The sequence below is a fragment of the Bidens hawaiensis genome, unplaced genomic scaffold (genome assembly GCF_021521415.1).
Source record: "Bidens hawaiensis isolate Kalapana, Puna unplaced genomic scaffold, B.hawaiensis_p1.1 tig00015249_1, whole genome shotgun sequence".
NCBI lineage: Eukaryota > Viridiplantae > Streptophyta > Magnoliopsida > Asterales > Asteraceae > Bidens > Bidens hawaiensis.
In genome coordinates, this window is record NW_027492358.1 from 603,847 (window position 1) to 623,267 (window position 19,421).

The 19,421-nt window shown below is 29.8% G+C and overlaps 1 protein-coding gene across 1 annotated transcript; it reads right to left on the bottom strand.

Moving 5' to 3' along the window:
* Nucleotides 1-1,905: 1,905 nt before the first annotated feature.
* Nucleotides 1,906-7,113, bottom strand: LOC143548767 (uncharacterized). The gene is made up of 6 exons (XM_077039853.1): nucleotides 7,046-7,113; nucleotides 5,880-5,994; nucleotides 4,342-4,526; nucleotides 3,498-3,695; nucleotides 2,586-2,645; nucleotides 1,906-2,195 (listed from the first exon to the last, which is right to left on the bottom strand). Exons 2-6 carry the CDS (start codon nucleotides 5,986-5,988, stop codon nucleotides 2,076-2,078), a joined length of 672 nt encoding a protein of 223 aa, XP_076895968.1. The 5' UTR covers nucleotides 5,989-5,994; nucleotides 7,046-7,113; the 3' UTR covers nucleotides 1,906-2,075.
* Nucleotides 7,114-19,421: the final 12,308 nt, after the last annotated feature.

Genomic DNA, 19,421 nt, shown 5'->3' on the forward strand with positions numbered 1-19,421 from the left:
TTAACTTTAATGTATTTTTGTATTTCTAATACATGGAACGAACTTTGCAACCATTGCAACCAAACACTGATTAAGAAGTAGCTTCTGAATCTAGTGTTGAATCAACAGAAGGTCTGAATAATTAAGAGATAACCTCTGAATCTTTCAGCATATCTCTGAAACTTAACCATTAAGAGACTCCATTAGGCATTATGAGGGTGTAACCAAACACACTCTACCTATGACTGAATTAGTGGTAGCCTCTCTATATAATCATTAAGAGCATTTACAATGGGTTCTCCATGTTTTGCTAGTGTGTTATCCATTTTTAGGGTGTGGTTGTGAGTGAAGGAGAGAGGAAATGTTATTGTTCATGGTTAAATTTAAAGAAATATTTTTCACCCTTCATAATTTTTTAAATATTTTTGAAAGTGGTTATGAGTGAAAGAGAGAGAAAATGTAATAATAAAAGTATAAACAAATATTATTTATTGAAAATTAGATAGAAAAGTGATATTTATAATGTAATTTTAGAATTGAAGATAGGGAACCGATTGGGAATGTTCTAAGAGGCTACAAAACAGAACCCGAAACTAGTTTCATCCCCAAATCGTACCGAACTATGGATTACTTAAGTTTATTTGAATGTTAAGCAATATATAAATAATTACAAATTAGCCGAATTATCCGGTTCTTCATTTGAAACAACAATTGTTTACCTATAAATTTACGTGACAATTTTAGTCATAAATTCATTATTTTTAGCTAATTTTTCACGCCTAAATATTTAAAACCCAAATATAAAACTATAGTTAACCCGTAATTAAACGGAACCCATATGTAAAACTGGAAACCAAAGAACTGAAACTGTACAACTTTTATTCATTGATAAGCTAACATCTCGATTTTGGTTTGATTTGAGCTCAAAACCGACTGATCATGCACGCACCCCTAGTGCATGACTCTTGGTGTGTGTTATAAGCTAAAGATGAAGACCCTTGATCTAATGAAAACTTGTACGACCTATCCTAGGGGGGGGGGGGCATATATAATATAAGCAATCTCTAATCACACAAGAAAAACACAATAATTGGCACCATATTGGAATTTTTAACTCACAAACTTTTTACATTATTGACCACTTTATGACATAGTTTTAATGCTTTTGTGTGATGGATTAGTGTGATTTAAGTATCTTTCATATGGGAGTAATAATCACTCATGTTTTGGTATGTACTTGTTTCCATTTTTTAATTACTAAACCTATTAATAGTGTAAAAGTTTTAGGTTAGGATGCTTTAAAATAATAGTTGGTCAAGTACATGTTGAGATGTTGCTGACTAAGAGCCTGACATAGTCCCTCATTGGTCATTTAGTGACCCTTCGGAAGGTCACTAGTTGTTAAAAACAATTCATAAACAATGTGTATACCGGTCGTGTGGTTAAACATTATATCATGATGGTGTTTTCTTTTTCTTTATTTTTTTTCCTTTTTTTAGGTGTGATTACAAATTATATTTAAATGCAGTTTTTCGCTAACTATCATAAGTTAGCACAAAAGTACATAAAACACCATTTATGTTTTTAATTGTTCACGGGTTTTTTAATATTTGTTGAAATTAGTTGTAAGTGGTGGAGAGGAAAAGATCATGATAAAGATATAACATATATTATTAAATTAAACAGAAAAGAGAAAATGTAATGAATTTTAGCATTTGGGAATGCTATTAGATGGTTTTGTGACTTTATGGATCGAATTTGTTCAATATATTTAATCAAATCATTGACTAATTTGAGCAGAAAATTGAAATCACGTATTGCGGATCTCTCATACGTTTTTGTATTACATTATATAGGATTATATAGGATGAAAGAGTTTATAAAACTACAAATCACATTTCATAAAAATTGCAAACAAGCTTGTTGAGTGTTTTGACTTTTACACAGCAATTCTTATTCTTAATTACATGGTTGATAATGAAATACTTCTTCATCTTATGCCATTTTTACAACATTAAATGTCACACAAAACATATATCATACATACAACATATTCAAGGAATCACATAAAGATCAACCATATCTTCTGCCTTTCTTTAGTTGTCTGAAACCAAAGAATCACATGCATGAAGCTTGCCACAAATATCTTCTTTTTCAAGAATCTGCTCGGCGTTTGTGAGAATCAAAGGCACGTATTCAAAGACCAAAGATTTACACTGACAAAAAAATGTATTTGATTAATTTATAAAGTGCAATAAAACTGGTAAAATTGTGCAAGTACAATAATGATCTATTGATGTAAAATAAAACGATCTACGAGGTTGTAGGCGACTAGGGGTGCTAAAGTGGTCGCGTTTGTTGGTTGGCTAGTCAAAACAGGTTGAAAGTCACCAAAAGTGTAATTTTTGACATGTTTCTTTTTAACTATCATTTTTAAAATTTGACCCGTCAAGGATAAAACATATCTAGGCCAAACCGTTCATAATAAGCAAGTGGGTTCCATAGGGTTAAGGGTTAAACAAGTTGATCATTTTTCAGAAAAAAACACTAAGAATAATAATAACTATAACATAAATGTGCAAAGAAAGCTTGTGAATTTGTCAAACCTTAGGCAAGTACTTCTCCACAGATTTGCATTGTTCCAAGAGCACCTTCAAGATTTCCAACTGACAAATACCAAACAAATATGAACATCATATTTAGAAAATAAATACAATCGGTTATTTCATTGCAAGTTCTAAAAAACATGATTAATATCTTGAATTGAGAACCGTTAACGCTATATATATATACACACACACACTATTTTTCACTTTTTGTGTATAGTGAAAAGGTAACCTCGCTAGAGGCGTGCATGAAACTGAAATATAACTGCCCCGTAACCGAGACCATCATAAAAGAGCCGAAATAACCCAACCCAACTCAAAACCGATGGATTGGTTTTATGTTTTTTTCAAAAACCAGATTTCTAGTTCGGTTTCGGTTTTGCATGTTCGAAAAACCGAATCAAACCAGAAAACCCGACTTTTGTTACTGAATGTATGGATTATACCTTTTTGTTTTTCAATGATTTATGGAAAAATTAAAAAATAATCAAAACCAAATTGTAAAAAACGAAAAAATTATAATGTTTAATTTTTAATGGTTAGTATTTATAAAAAAAATTAACAAATGGTGTAGCCTAAAAAACGATTAGGCCTGATTATTAGTTAACAAATACGTTTTAGGCCCAAAATCCAATATTTTGGGCCTTTTTTACCCAAACATTTTAAGTCCAAAGAAAAACCGAAGAAACTAAAACCAAACCTTCGTGAAAACTGAACCGAAAAACGAAAAAACTAAAATCGAACAGTTTTCAAAAAACCCAAAAACCAGATTTCCAGTTTGAGCCCAAACCAATCCATTCACGCCCGTAAACTTACCTCGCCCATCTATGTATAAAGAGAATACTTCCTTTGACTTACAAAAATAAAACTTGCATACAACCAAAATTAAAAATTAATATAGAAGACTAATACCTGATTATCAGAATCTTTCAACAAAGTAATGACTTCAGAAACAGCAAAATTGCAAACATCACAGCGGTTCTTTGAGAATTCCTGAGCGTAAGAAACAACCTCGTTGCAAAGGCTGATTATTCCACAAAAGTCTTTAGCTTGGATGGTGGATATCTCAAGAAAGAATAGAGGTACATAGGTATCTACTAAAGTGGCGCACTGCACAGGATCAAACCCCAACATTTAGATGCTAAACATACGAAAAAAATGTGAAGAACAATAACAATAACAATAACAATAATAATATAAACTTCTGTTCAAATGGACCAGAGAGTTCTTACTTCTTAATGATGTATGCTTTATTGCATTTTTTTCTGTGTGAAATGTGATTTACTCAAAAAACAAATCTTTACTTTGAAAAATCAAACATCAAATTCATAATGTATTCAAAATGCATGTATATTTTATTCTATTAAATGAAACTGTTTTTTTTTTCAAAAAGCATTATTTTGCATTAAACTTTAAGGATTGTTTATGAATATAATATATACTAATCACTTCATTTTTCCTAAAATAAGAAAAATAGATAATAAATGTTAAATGGCTGGTCCGGTTTACACAACCTGCTCCAGGTTCCAACCCGTAAATCGTCAAACCAATAAAACAAAATTGTGAACCAGACTGTGTATATATCAAACTGGCCGACTTGATTTGGTTTGGTCGATTCACTCGGTTTCAATGACTTACGAACACCCCTAAATAATATAGTCTTTATATTGATGTTATTCACACTTTACTTATTTAAAAATCTAAAAGAAGGACAAAAATGCCCTTTCCCGCCTTCAAAAAGTATCTGAAAACAAACCTGCTGCCTCAAAGAAGGTATTAGGTTTGAGCAAGTGTCGTGAAGAATAGAAATAACTTCTTGACGGGTTTCGTTTCGTTGAAGGTATATAAGAGCTTCATTAGTATACTGTTCACACAAACTGCACAAATTCTCGCCCGTGTTTACAGAAACTTCAAATCTCTTCTCAGTCTTTGATCTCAAAACTACAAGTTTTTAGAGGCAACACTATATCAATTATCCACTAGCTGACTGTTTAAGGAAAAGTAATAAATTTACTTTTATTGTACAGAATAAATGCAAACATTTCTTTTTTTATTAAGGTTGTTGCTTGCTTGAAATCGGCTCGTTTGTAAACGAGCTGAGCCGAATTGGTTTGTAACAAGCTGAGCCCGAGCTAAATTAAGCTTAGCTTATCAGTTCGCTCATTAGGTTCATTTGGCTGGCTTGTCGGCTCATTTATATTAAAGCCCGAATTTTAATATATTTAAATTTAACCCAAAAGTGTAACACAGATTTTAATATATACAAATTTAAAATTTTGTAGTTCATTAACTATGCGATATGTCACTATGTGTACGTTATTTTTTTTTTCTTTTTATACATATGTCACTAGGTTCGTTTAGCTGGCTTGTCGGCTCGTTTATATTAAAGCCCAAATTTTAATATATATAAATTTAACCCAAAAGTGTAAAACAGATTTTAATTACATTAAATTTTTTTTCTTTTTATACATATAAGTATGCTTAAAAAAATATATTATTAATTTTTTAAAAACATAAACGAGATGGCTCTAGCTTTTAACGAGCTGAGCTCGGGCTCAACATTTCAGCTAGTTAAGATAAGCAAGCCGAGCCGAGCTGAACCGGTTGTAAACAAGCCGAGTCCGAGCCAAGGTAAGCCCGACTCGTTACCTTGCTCATTAAGCTGGCTCGCCCGGATCGTTTAAATCGTAGCCCAGATTTTAATGCATATAAATTACCAATTCTGTAGTTTATTAATTATGCATTATGTGTATGATAAAAGCATTCTTATTTATCTTTCTATACATATCAGTATGTGTAAAAATATAAAATTAACATTTTTAAAAAAATTAGCGAGCTGGTTCAACTTTTACGAGCCGATCTGGAGCTCAACATTTCAGCTCGTGAAGATAAATGAGACGAGCCAGATCGGCTCGTTTACAGCCCTATATTTTATAAGAAAAAAGAGACGTCTTGAACTGTTTCATGAAATGGGAGTAAAAGTTCCTCAAAAGTATTGAGTAAATAGAAACTTTAAGTTTATCGAAACTAATTATTCGACCCCTAAATAATATTCTGATATGCAGAATCAGTTTATCCATACATTAAAAAACCATTATCGCATATTGAAACCACTATAGCCAATTCCAAAACACATATCCAAACATCTCCATAATCAAAAGACCTTATTTAAACTATTTAAGATTGAGTAACTAACACCATAAAGCAACTATTGTAAGCAAGAGTCCATGTGCACTACTAAAATAATAAAATGTATAATAATACTGAAATTATTTGAATAAAAGTATAAAATACCTGAAATTGCAGACACCTTGCTTCTCAAAGTGGTGGTTAAATCACGAGCATCACTTACCAAGCTGGCAGCCAGCACAAAAACAAAGATGACCTCAACTCTTATACCCATTGTGAACTGCTGATTTGAATTGAGAGATGAATTAAAATCATAAATTAGCTTCAAAGTACAAAAGATATAAGCTAGTAATTTGTATGAAACTAAGAGTTAAAGCATATTAATAAAAGGAAAGTTGTATTGTCATGTAACACATGTTAATGAGTTCTCAAGATGACAGACGATCGAACACGAACACCTAAATAAACGTGGTTTTCTTGTTCGTGTCTGTTCATTAAGAAAACGAACGTGTACGTATTCGTGTATGTATGCTCGTTAACAGCAAACATGAAGGTTCAGGAACGTAAACAAACGGACATAACTGAACATAGATGAACAACAATGTGTTGGGCCTAAAAGGTTACTTAAAACTAGACTAAATTATAATGGGCCCATAAATTTAAATACATATATTAACGAATGTAAACGAACAAACTTAAACTAATGAGCATAAATAAACGTACACGAACGAATGCAAACAGATTTTTAAAAACGAACGTTCACGAACATAAACGAACGAATGAGACACGTGCTTATGTTCGTTCGTTCATCTAAATAAACAAAAAAACTTGTTCATGTCCGTTCGCTTATTTAATAAACTAACCTCCCACCGAACGGTTCACCACTAAACTTTCAATTCGTTAACGGGCTTAGATTTAGGCCCACCAAAAAGGTTTGGCCAGCCATGGATAAAACTTCAAATATCAAAAGTCAGATTCTTGAAAGAAAATTATTGTTGATATATAAATTAAGAAAATCAATCCCATATTACAAATCAGTTGACATAAAGAACATGAATTCACAACCGGTTGACTAATTTCTTGAAGTATTAAAGTCAAACTGAACAACACTTCAAAAAAAAAAAATCATAAATAAGCATACATCAACTGCATGAATTGTAATCAACAACAAAAAGTTAAGTTTTTTTTCTCAAATATCAAAACTTTTGAGCATAACACAGAGAACCCATAAAGCATAATAAGTAAAATCAACAAGAACCCATGAAACTTAACCCAAAAACCAGCTAAATTGCATGAAACAAAAATTCATGACACGAGTCCTGAGTCCATACATTGTGTAAGAACTGGAGATAAAGATTGGAAAGTTTAATGGGAGAAAGATGAATGATATAGGCCTTGATATAATAATGTTATGTTTTAGTCAACGATGGAATGTGGCCCACATAGGGACAACAAGGTCCTAAAGGCTGAAAGTGTAGATTTGAGTCCCTACTATATTCTAACATTTTGTAACTAATCCCTCTACGTTTTACAAACTGAAAGACAGGCCCTTTTTATTCTTTATTATTTAATTGTTTTCTATTATGAACTAGTATTTACACTCCCGCGTTGCGGCGAGGTGTAAAACTTTGTATTTACATATCCACTCCACTCGAAAGCATTAAGTTACCACACCACCGCCTTCGTTCGCCATCCTCTCTCCCGCAATCGGTAACTAACGTTAACCATTACGAAAAATGAACAAAAAGCAGACGTAAAAACGTTGAACCACACACGTTCATTGCATTGTGTTAACACATAAAAAATAGACGAAACATAAAATATAGAAACAAATAACTAAGTCAACTTAACATCTACTTGTTGCGATGAGACTGTTAAACGAGAAAATAGACATAACGTTCAACCACACACATGCATTGCAGCGTGTTAACTCGTTAATTTCAAACGTAAATGTTAAACAAAAAAAATGTAAAAGATGAAAAGTGTAGGGCTCCAAAGTTGAAAGTGGAAAAATATATTTTGTGACATATTTGTAAACTATGAAATAGTGTAGGGACCAAAAGTAAAAAATGAAAGTTATATAAAAATGAATATTACATAATACAAACTTGAATGTACAATGTACAAAAGACTAATGCATGTTTCTCCTACTTTTGTTATTATATAAATTTCTTTTAGTCTTTGTCGGTTGTGGGACTTTAACACAATACCTCCTAAACTCGGGCTTTTAAAGGTTTTGCCAGTGAACCACCAACTCCATTAGTACTAATGTTCAAAACTAAAGTGTGTTAATGTGTTACGGTGATTTTGATAGCAACTTCATGGGTGAGGAGCCATTAGTTGTTAGGGACATAGTGAACACATCTAGATTTACTGGTGGGATCAATCCATTTATGTCGGGCATCCGGGTCGGTTCAACTACCCATTTGGATACACATGAAAGTGGCTAAGGGGTAAATGCATGCATCACATTCTGTCCACGTTTATCTTCAAGATGTTTATTTTATTATTTTAATTTAGTTTTTGTTTGTTTCACTTTTATTTAATTATTAGCAAGTAGTAGTCTAATTTTTATTTTCTAAATGTTAAAAACGTGGGTAGTTTTATTTTCATTATTCTTTATGTAATCAAACTCTAATGAATGAACGGGTAGGTGAGTATGTTTAAGAAAAGTCTAAGTGTGTTAATTCATTTTTTTGGGTGAATTAATATTCTACCTTTTGCTAACTCGATTTTGGCTGATCGAGAAGGTGATCTATGGCACCGTGGTTCCGGTTATTGGTGGTGTATCTATATCTAACAACAAGACCCGTAGCCCACCGTTATCTTGGGTGGTGAATATGTATCCCAAAGGTAGACGTAGCACTATTCTATTTTCGTTACGTACTCTGATATACAATGTATTTACTTTTTCTTTATTTAACGGTGACAGAATGATATATATCATCAAAAATGACACTAGCAAGAAGGTAGATAACATACTAAGTAGATACATAATATGCTAGGAAATAGGAATGTTGACTTCACTCTAAATTATGCATATGTGATCTACTTTTCATTGATGAATGTCTAATTGCCTTCATCTCCTTGACATTTTTGAGACAGACACATCTTTGTTCGAAAACACCATATTGTTTCTCTCTTCAAGTACACAAACATGTTATTAGAATTATTGTTTGCATTGAATTGTTAGGAGTATTTACAATTTATCACTCCACACAATTTATTATGGATTTCCATTGGAAAAAAATAGAAGGATGACAATGTGTAAGCACTGGTTCCCCGACACCTTACATTGGTTGAGTTTACTCATCAACACAGTCTAAATCAGAGAAAAATAACCACTGCAACATAATTTAAAACTTAAATATTCAAGTACACATCCAAAGCGTAATTATCTTGTCTTAAACATTCAAACATTAAAATAGCATTCTTGATCTTCGAATGACAGTTTGTTTTTTGATAGTCCATGCCCCTCAAGTTAGTTGCTTCTACCTATTTGTCTGTGTACATACTAAAAGTCAGCTATGCTGAGTGAGCTCTAGGTTAACAAGCAACACGTAATTCTTACATATTCATATGTACACATTCGTATCATATGATATACACCATACTTAAACTGTTCTTACATTCCTCTTAACATGCATACATTCTTTCTTCTTATTCTTCCATGGCACGTATCGGGTTCATTGACTGTCTATACATCGATTATCGCCCTTAGTGCAAATATGATCCGTAGATCCTTTCTACATTAAGTCGTATTGTTTCACGATATGTACAAGGTTTGTCAACCTTCCATATACCGATTCTGCAATCTCACGTGTGTTGTACGTACAAGGCTTACCTTTCTCTATACTGACACTTCTTCATTGGCGACACGTGTAGGATTCATAGACCGCTCACGTAAGTTAGAGGAATTTGCTATAAAGTATTAAATTAAAAGTTAATTACAGTTAACTTTTTTTTAAAGGCAGCTAACTAATTTTGCATTACATCAAAGCTTATCGAGAAGCAATCAAATGCTCAAAGTCATTCTAGTCGTTATCAAAATGTCAAATTATTTGTATTACTAGGTTATTAACCCGTGGGCGCCACGAGTGAAAATATAGAAATCGTCTAATAAACATATACAATTTTAATCGACAATATTGTCCGTTCTTGAAAGTAAGTTCATTGGACTTGTCTAAAATCGAATGATATACAAAGTCTATTAAATCATATACTGGATATAATGAATTGTTAATAAAAATATCATCGGGAATTTGTACATTCATTCGTCGTCATTTGGACCCCCCAACATTCCCTTCACCTATATCCAATAGTTAATTCGCAAATTATTTTATCGCTTTAACATGTAAAGATTGACATCCAACTGTGAGCCTCGTATTTTTTTTTATAGTTTAAGTACGTTTCACTTTGACAAGATGTAGGAAGAACTACTTGAAGTGTAATTTAAAATAAACACGATCAAAAGTCTATACAATTTAACTATTTATATAACAAAAGTATTATAAATTTAGTATTTACAACTCCCTAAATACTTCCTTGTATACAAGGTTTATAATTTAATTTGTAGTATTTCGGTGTTGTCAAAGATTAATATAAAAAGAAATAAATTGGTTTTTTTAATAGCTAATAATTGAACACTTAGAAACATCAATTGACTTATATGACTTGTTAACGATTCATAGAGTCATAATACACTCTAATCTTGACTTGAACTTGTTATGACTTGAACTCAAGATGATAATAACCCATATTAAATCAAACATGTTCTAAATCTTGACAAGAACTTGCACAGCAATACATTTTGGCATGCCTAACTACATATCCATATGGCTGCTAATAACAGTCCGGATGTGGCAACCATTTGATATAGTGACGCATTTTATTTTCCATTAGTAAGATACTAATAATGTATTAATCTTTTAATACATACAAAAGGTGAACTAAATAATTTTTAGTGGTTCGTAAATATTTAGTAGTTCTCATTGAGCCTAACAGTATGTATAAATCTTAAATTATTGGTTTTAGTTATTGATCTATATTAATAATCTTTACATCCACGAAGACAAGTGTCTCCAACATATGATATATTGATAATACAAAATCAAATTGCACAATGACCTTGGCTACATAATAGTTTAATATATTATAGAAACATAGCTTTCTTTTTACAGTATTCTTTGGAAATGAGTTTAGATAAGCACATAAATGTGTATTATTTTAAAATATAAAGTTTGATAATATTGGAAAGTATACAAATTTATTAAATTTCGTTGACATTGGTGATTTAATTACCTATGATGTTAAATTTAAATTAAAAATATGAAAACATATTAAATAGAATTTGACCAATAATGATAACCAACATATTAAATAGAATTTGACCAATAATGATAACCAGAGAAATATATTCAAACGATTTTGAAAATGATTTAAAATCATGGCAATTTATTAAATACACTTTGACCAACAACAATATAAGATTAATTATATAAAAATCAATTAAATTACATGAAATGTGAAAAATACAAAAATTCATGAATAATAAAAATATATACATCTAATCTTGTACAAAAAGTAAGACATTTTTACAACAAATACTCCACCATGACATTAGCATTTCTAGTTGGGAGCCATAAGGTGAAATGATAAAATTAAATAAATGTTAAATAATATATTATTCTAACTAAACGGAACTTTAGTTATTAACCGGAATAATCATAATTAAATACAATAACAATTAATGTAAAATAATAGTAAAAATTACCAATTATGGAATATTTGAATTATGTGAACAAATGTAAAATTGTTGTTATAATGTATAGCCGGAATAATTACCAATAGCCGAAAAAATTGATATTGCAATGACTATAACCTGAATAATTAACAATAACAAATATAATTTAATTCAAATGGAAACATAGCTTTCTTACAGTATTCTTTGGAAATGAGTTTAGATAAGCACATAAACGTGTATTATTTTAAAATATAAAGCTTAATAATATTGGAAAGTATACAAATTTGTTAAATTTCGTTGACATTGGTGATTTAATTCCTATGATATTAAATTTAAATTAAAAATATGGAAACATATTAAATAGAATTTGACCAATAATGATAACCAGAGAAATATATTAAAACGATTTTAATAATGATTCAAATCATGGAAATTTATTAAATACACTTTGACCAACAACAATATAAGATTAATTATATAAAAATCAATTAAATTACTTGAATTGTGAAAAATACAAAAATACATGAATAATAAAAATATATACATCTAATCTTGTACAAAAAGTAAGAAATTTTTACAACAAATACTCCATCCATGACATTAGCATTTCTAGTTGGGAGCCAAAAGGTGAAATGATAAAATTAAATAAATGTTAAATAATATATTATTCTAACTAAACAGAACTTTAGTTATTAACCAGAATAATCATAATTAAATACAATAACAATTAATGTAAAATAATAGAAAAAATTACCAATTATTGAATATTTGAATTATGTGAACAAATGTAAAATTGTTGTTATAATGTATAGCCGGAATAATTACCAATTGCCGGAAAAATTGATATTGCAATGACTATAACCTGAATAATTAACAAATAAAAGTATCAAATAAAACCTTACCGGAAAATAATTAATCTCCCTTACCGGAATTGGTTCAACATGGTGATGTCTTTTGGCTCCATTTTCCTAGTGGTTAACAAAAAACAAAGTTTGATTTCTGAACAATATGAATTTTAAGCCGAAAAATACATTACAAAATGGGAGGAAATAAAAAGAACAAAATTTAAAAACCTTAAAAAGAAAGTAAATTGATGTTGCTAAGGAAGTTTGGATAGTGTAAGAATGAGCGTATGAATGCTAAATATTTATACACGAATTTTGTATAGTATTAGAAAGAATAATTTAGGAAAAGTCAATTAACTTAAAATAAGGACGAAAATAAGGTAATTACGATTAATGAATTTTTAAAATTTTAAATTTTGAATGAAATGTTCATAGATTAGGGAACAATGGTGAAAACCTTAAGTGTAATGTTCCTAAAATAATTCTATACTATATTTAAATTTAAACTATACTTAAATAGGGAATTAAAGTCTCTAAAGTTACTAACGTAAAAATATAAATTAACTTTATGTATTTACTATTATATAAAAATATGTATTTGAATGCCATCAAATATAACGATTGAAAAAATATAATAGGTTATATCTAAAATACAAATTTACGGTATATATTTATATACTGAATAATCTGATTGAAAATTATAAAATTATTGAAAATAATGTAATAGGTTATATATAAAATATAAAATTACGGTATATATCAGCATTTAAATAATTCTAAACTTAATATAAGGTGTGAAAAAATAACTAAATAATATGGTTTTGATTTATTAACATTAAAACATTTTAAATAGAATTGAACTGTATTATCAATTAGAATAATATGAATTAGAATTCGAATATTTAAAAGTATAAATCAAAACAATATATTTATATCAATGTTTAGTAATTTAGAAGCATTAAATGAGTCAACAGCTGTATTTATAGTAAACACTTAAATGCTTAATCAAATATTCAAATCATTATTCAAATAATATACAACTTATAATTAAAATATACAACTTTTAATTAAAATATACAATTACCGTAAATAAATAATTCCATAATAAAAAAGTTGATTAATTGATAATTTGCGAAATTATACTAAAATGGGTCAAAAGTGTATATTTAAATAATTAACTGCTAATTTAGAATAAGTTAATGGGTCAAAATCCGTTGTATAATTGTTAAAACTTAATGACCGTAATTAAGTCAGTGGGTAAATGGGTAAATGGGTCAACTGGTCAACACCCGTAATAATAGTAAAACTTAATGATTGTTAATTAATTCAAATTTACATTCAAATTTACACCATAATTTATACAATAATTAATTCAAATTCACAAATTAATTACATTCAAAGAATAGATAATAATTAATTCAATTTTACAAATTTCGTAATTAAACCATTTCCTTAATCAAATGGGTCTCCTTTCCTGAATTTAACATGAATGGTACAAACCTTTATAACTTTATGAATTTGTACAAACCTTTACATATATATAATAACAAAATATTGGCAAAAAAATATAATAATTATACCTCAAATCACAAAACTCCATTGTTCTTTGGTTTTGATGTTGAGCTTCCCTTAAGAATTAGTTCTTATTATTAAAAAACTTGGTAGCATGTCCGATGACATCTAAAATTAAAATATGAAAATAATTATACATATAATGAGGGTTATTATGTTTAAAGTTAGTCACAAAATGTTTAATAATAAAAATGAGGTGGTAAAAAATAAATACAGATAACTTATAGTTCCGTTATGTGGAAAGTTTTTGGCTTTTATGTCATAACAAATTTCAGCCCATACAAGTGGCCTTAAAATTCATAGGAATTAGAGAGATGCGTCTCGGCTGTGAAACAAAGTTTGTGTGGGCAATCGATGTATTTGTAAGTAGGCATATTTGCATCGAGCGAGGCCTTCCGAACAATCAAAGATTTATTCTCTGCAAGCCAAACATCATGTTTGGGAATGCAAGACTTCCTTACATAGGCTTGCATTCTGTTGCCCTACCACATTATTATTAAGATTAGTAAATAATTGTATGAATAATATAGTAAAATAATGAATGTGTTAAGAATACCATTTCGTCTTGAACAATCATTTTGATGGACCAATCTTGCCTGGGCTTTGAGTTGTCCTTCAGCCGCCAAAGTTTCAAAATACGGACCTTTAGGATACACTCACTGTTAAGAACATCGAGTTGGTTCAACATGGTGATATTTGTTGGCTCCATCTTGCTAGTAAAATTTAACAAAAACACAAAAAAATTAAAATTAAATAACAATAACAATTTTAAGCCTCAAAAATGAAATATGAAAATGGAAGATATATAAACAACAAAAGCTAAAAACCTTGGCACAAAGCAACTCTTTTTTGCTAAAGATACCTTGATGGTGTAAGAATTAGCCTATCAAATGTACATATTTATACCAAATGAATTAGGGTAGAGAAAATTATAGAAGGAATGTATAAATGTTCTTGATTAGAAACATAAATTTAGGAAATTTCAAAAATTTCCAAAAAAAATTATAGTAAGAAGGAATAGAATTGATATCGTAATTAATGGATTTTCAAATAATATGCAATGTTACATAATTAGATTCGAAATACAAATAATATATTTACAAATTTTTGAATTTTATGTAATGATAGTTCTGTAAATGCAATGTTACATAATGTAAAAATGTAAGTTACTAATTATATAGTATGTTGTAACATCCCAATTTTTCGTTCGGATAATAATAATAATAAAATATGATAGGATAAGTAGGCTTTTAGATGGACTTAATTATGGACCAAAAGGGAAAGATGAGTCTTAGGTCCATGGGGTTAAGGGAGTATAAATACCCCTTAAACCCTAATCCTTTCCATTTTTATCCAAAATCTACACCATAGCCTACACCTTGATAAACACACACACCATTCTAAAACCCGAGCCGAAATCCGAAGGTGAAAACCGGAGTTTGTTGGTGCTAGATCGTCGTGAAGAACCAAAACAACATCAAGGCTTAACCGTGTTCGTAAACCGACTCGTTTAAGGTACGTTTATAACTAGAAATCGTTCCTTTAGATCCGGATTCATTTAGGTAGTCTTATATCTGTATATATATGATAAAAACGAGCCTAACAAAGCAAACCTCACTGAAATCCATTACAGTTTGATAGGTTAATTGATAACCTAAAAGAACCCGTAACCTATATGCCTAATCGCACCCCTTAAACATTGACGTTTGGCCGATTTGATGGTTGGGGTTTGTAGGCGCTGTAATTCCGATCCATTGATACCTAAATCGTGATATTGGTAAGAAACGAGGGTTTAATTGCAGATCTGATGAATATTGACTATTTTGTGTTCTTGGCAATTTTGACTTTGACCCTAAGTCAACGTCTGGATAAGAACAGGGATGATTCGTTAAAAATGGTTCAATTCGTTATGCTAGGTAGCGAATCAGCTCACCCAGTTCGTTACATCAGAATTAGGCTAACGAACCAGGAGCGAACCAGGTAACGAATCAGGTGATTCGTTACTCACCAATTCGCCAAGTTCCAATAACGAATTAGATGGTGTTCAGGTAACGAATTGGAATAGCGAATCAGGTCATGATCAGACAACGAATCAGATTGACAAACCAGGCTAACGAATCAGCTAATCAGACCATGAAGGATAACGCATTAGCCTGTGTTTTGTTAACGATTAGACTGTAGTCTGATAACGAATTAGGCTAAATTCGTTATAGAGAGCAAGATGGCGAATTAGAAAATAATTTAAAATCCTAATGGAAAAAGTGTTAAGACGGTTAATGTAAATAAATTTTTCAAGCTGACCTGGCAGCTCGACCCCAGCCAGGGGCTCTGCCCCTTGGACCCTGCTAGGGTCTGCCGCCCCTAAACCCGCTGCCAGGGGCGCGTGCCCCGCCTGACCCCCGCTCGTTGGGGTAATAAATTAACTAGAAACGCGATATGAAAAGTGATAGTAATCAATATGCATAATTGTTATACAACTAGTCGTTGCACAGTCAAGAAAGGGGTAACCATTAACGGAAGAAGTAACCGAGTTCAAGTGAGTTTCTAGCTCCATTCCTTGTTATGTTTTCGGGGTTGTGTGCATACTCTATGTGATAGTTAATACACTTACCTTAAGTGGTAAGTGTATGCCTTGTATGATTTTATGTATGATGATTGTTTTGACGTTACGTGAGCGATCTTCGGATATTGCACGGTACCGTTAGGCTATAAATAAAGATATGGATATTATGTGTAATGTAAGGATGAGTGCTTGTAGATACGTGGAACGATCTTCGGATATTGCATGTATTGCCAGAATAGTGATGATTGTCTCCTTATATGGATATTAAATGATAATTTATATATATAGAGTTCCCTCTACGGATAATATATAGATTGTTCTTAAATGGAAAGCATAGTGTTCCTTTAATGGAAAGCCCAGTGTTCCTTTAATGGAAAGCTTAGTGTTCCTTTAATAGAAAGCATAGTGTTCCTTTAATGGAAAACCCAGTGTTAATTTAATGGAAAGCCCTGTGTTCCTTTGATGGAAAGCCTAGTGTTCCTTTAATGAAAAGCATAGTGTTCCTTCTATGGAATTATATAGGATGCTCCTTCTATGGAGAATATATATATAGAGTGTCATTCTATGGAGAACATAAATAGTAGGGGTAATAGTAATAGTTCTTTTATTAGATATTATGTGACGTTCCTCATATGGATATTTACACAGGGTTAGGATATGTATGTAGGTAAGATATGTGTATGTATTGTATGTTGCCTGATTAATTAGAACTCACTCAGCGTAGCTGACTTTTAGTATGCACGCAGGTGAATATGATTACAGAGCTAGCATGAGGTTGGCATATGACATGGATTGAATGGCTGGCATCTGAAGATGGAAGATAAATGACGATTTAAATAAGATGCTGATATTATGTTTTAACGAAAAGATCAAATTGTTTTTGTATCAAATGATTAAAGTCAATATTTCCGCAAAAGTTTTAATAAACTCTGATTTGTAGAAGTGTGTTTATGAGTAAATCCGACGTTAAAGTGAGGCGCCGGGAATGGAGCCTTACATATGTATTGGTAATTCATATAAGGTGTGAAAATAAAATGTTACTAATTGTTGATAATATATTGACAATAATAAGTGAATGGGTGAAAGAGTCAATGGATTTGTATTTTAATTCTTAAAAGTAAATGACTGTAATGAAATCAGTGGGTCAATGAGTCAATGGGTCAACTAATGTAATTATAGTAAACTTAATGATTGTTAAATAAATAAAATTTGCATTCAAATTTAGACCATATTTTAGACAATAATTAATTCAAATAGGAAGGAGGGAATATCAAATTTTAAAATTTACAAATCCGCAATTTCCTTAATAAAATGGGTCATCCTTTCCTAATTTCCTTAATTTCCTTACGAATTTGACAAATTTAATTTAAATAATATAATATTTTAACAGAATTATAATATTTATATCGGTATCTCTATATTATATATATATATATATTATCCGTAATTTCTTCTATTGATGAAATAACAAATAATTAATTAAATTATTTATTATATATTATACTAAAACTTAATTCAAATAGGAAGGAGAGGATATCAAATTTAAAAATTTACAAATCCGTAATTAAACATTTTCTTAATAAAAGGGTCATCCATTCCTAATTTCCTTAATTTCCTTACGATATGACATATTTAATTTATTTTATTTAATTTTAAATAATATAATATTTTAACACAATTATAATATTTTATATCGGTATCTCTATGTATTATACACACACACACACACACCACACACAATATATATATTTATCTGTAATCCTATATTAAATCCGTAATCTCTTCTCTTGATGAAATAACAAATAATTAATTAAATTATTATTATTATTATATATTATCTATAAAATTAACATAGGTGGTGAATGAAATCAAGCAAAAATAACAAAGGTGGTGAATGAAATCAACCAAAAATAATTAAATTTCCAAAAAGAAATTTTGAATATTTGGTTTCAAACTATAGCTAAATAATATTTCGTATTGTTGTCTTGACTTTTTTCATATTTGAATACTTAAATATTTCGTATTCAAACTATAGCTAAATAATATTTCGTATTTAATTAATCTAATTTACACTTTTAACTAAATGTAATATTAAAATATTACATTGTTATTTTATTATTTATTATTTAAGTATTCAAAATGAAAAATTAAAGATTAAAGGAAAGAGTAAAGATAATAATTTAATAGTATTGATGAATCTTAATTTAATATATTATTGATTTATTTTATTAACTTGAAAATTAAAGAATGCATTAATATAAATGGAAACTATGAGAATCAACCAATAGAAAGGGGGTATATGGATTTAAAGCTCATTGCTTTAATAATATAGTTAGATTTTATTTAAAGGTCGGTTAACTTTGTTGTAAACTTAAAATAATTTAGTTTTTATAATAAACATTTTAATGCACCATTTTTAAATATAAAGACAAAAGAGAGGTTTGTATGCCTTGACTATATTTTTAGATTATGTGATTTTATTATCTAAAAAGTGGAAAATATAACAATAAAGGCCCCTAACAATAAACCATTACAAATGACACGCATATACAAATTTGAGTGATAGTTAACTTTTTCACTGAACCTTTAGAATCTATTTATAAAATTTAGAAGCTAAACTGAATACTGTAATTAAAATTGAGTTTGTTCCTAAATAGGTGTAATTGGAAAAATTCGTACACTTTGTTAAAAGGTGGTTTGCATAAAAAAAAGTCTTCAATGTTTCTCGAAGATGTAACCTAAATAAAAAACATATAAACCATTAACAAAACACTTATGAATAAGTAGCGGACTTTAGAAAAGTGCAACAATAACATCGCTTACATTGATTTAAACGGATCATGAGCCATTATCTATATAGATAACAATCAAATGACGGTGCCACAAAACTTTTTAGGATATTTTCTATTGACCTTTTAGGTAATAAACTTTAGAATTATTACAATCTATTCATTTGGTCTAATGGATCAAGGTGTGTCCTAGAT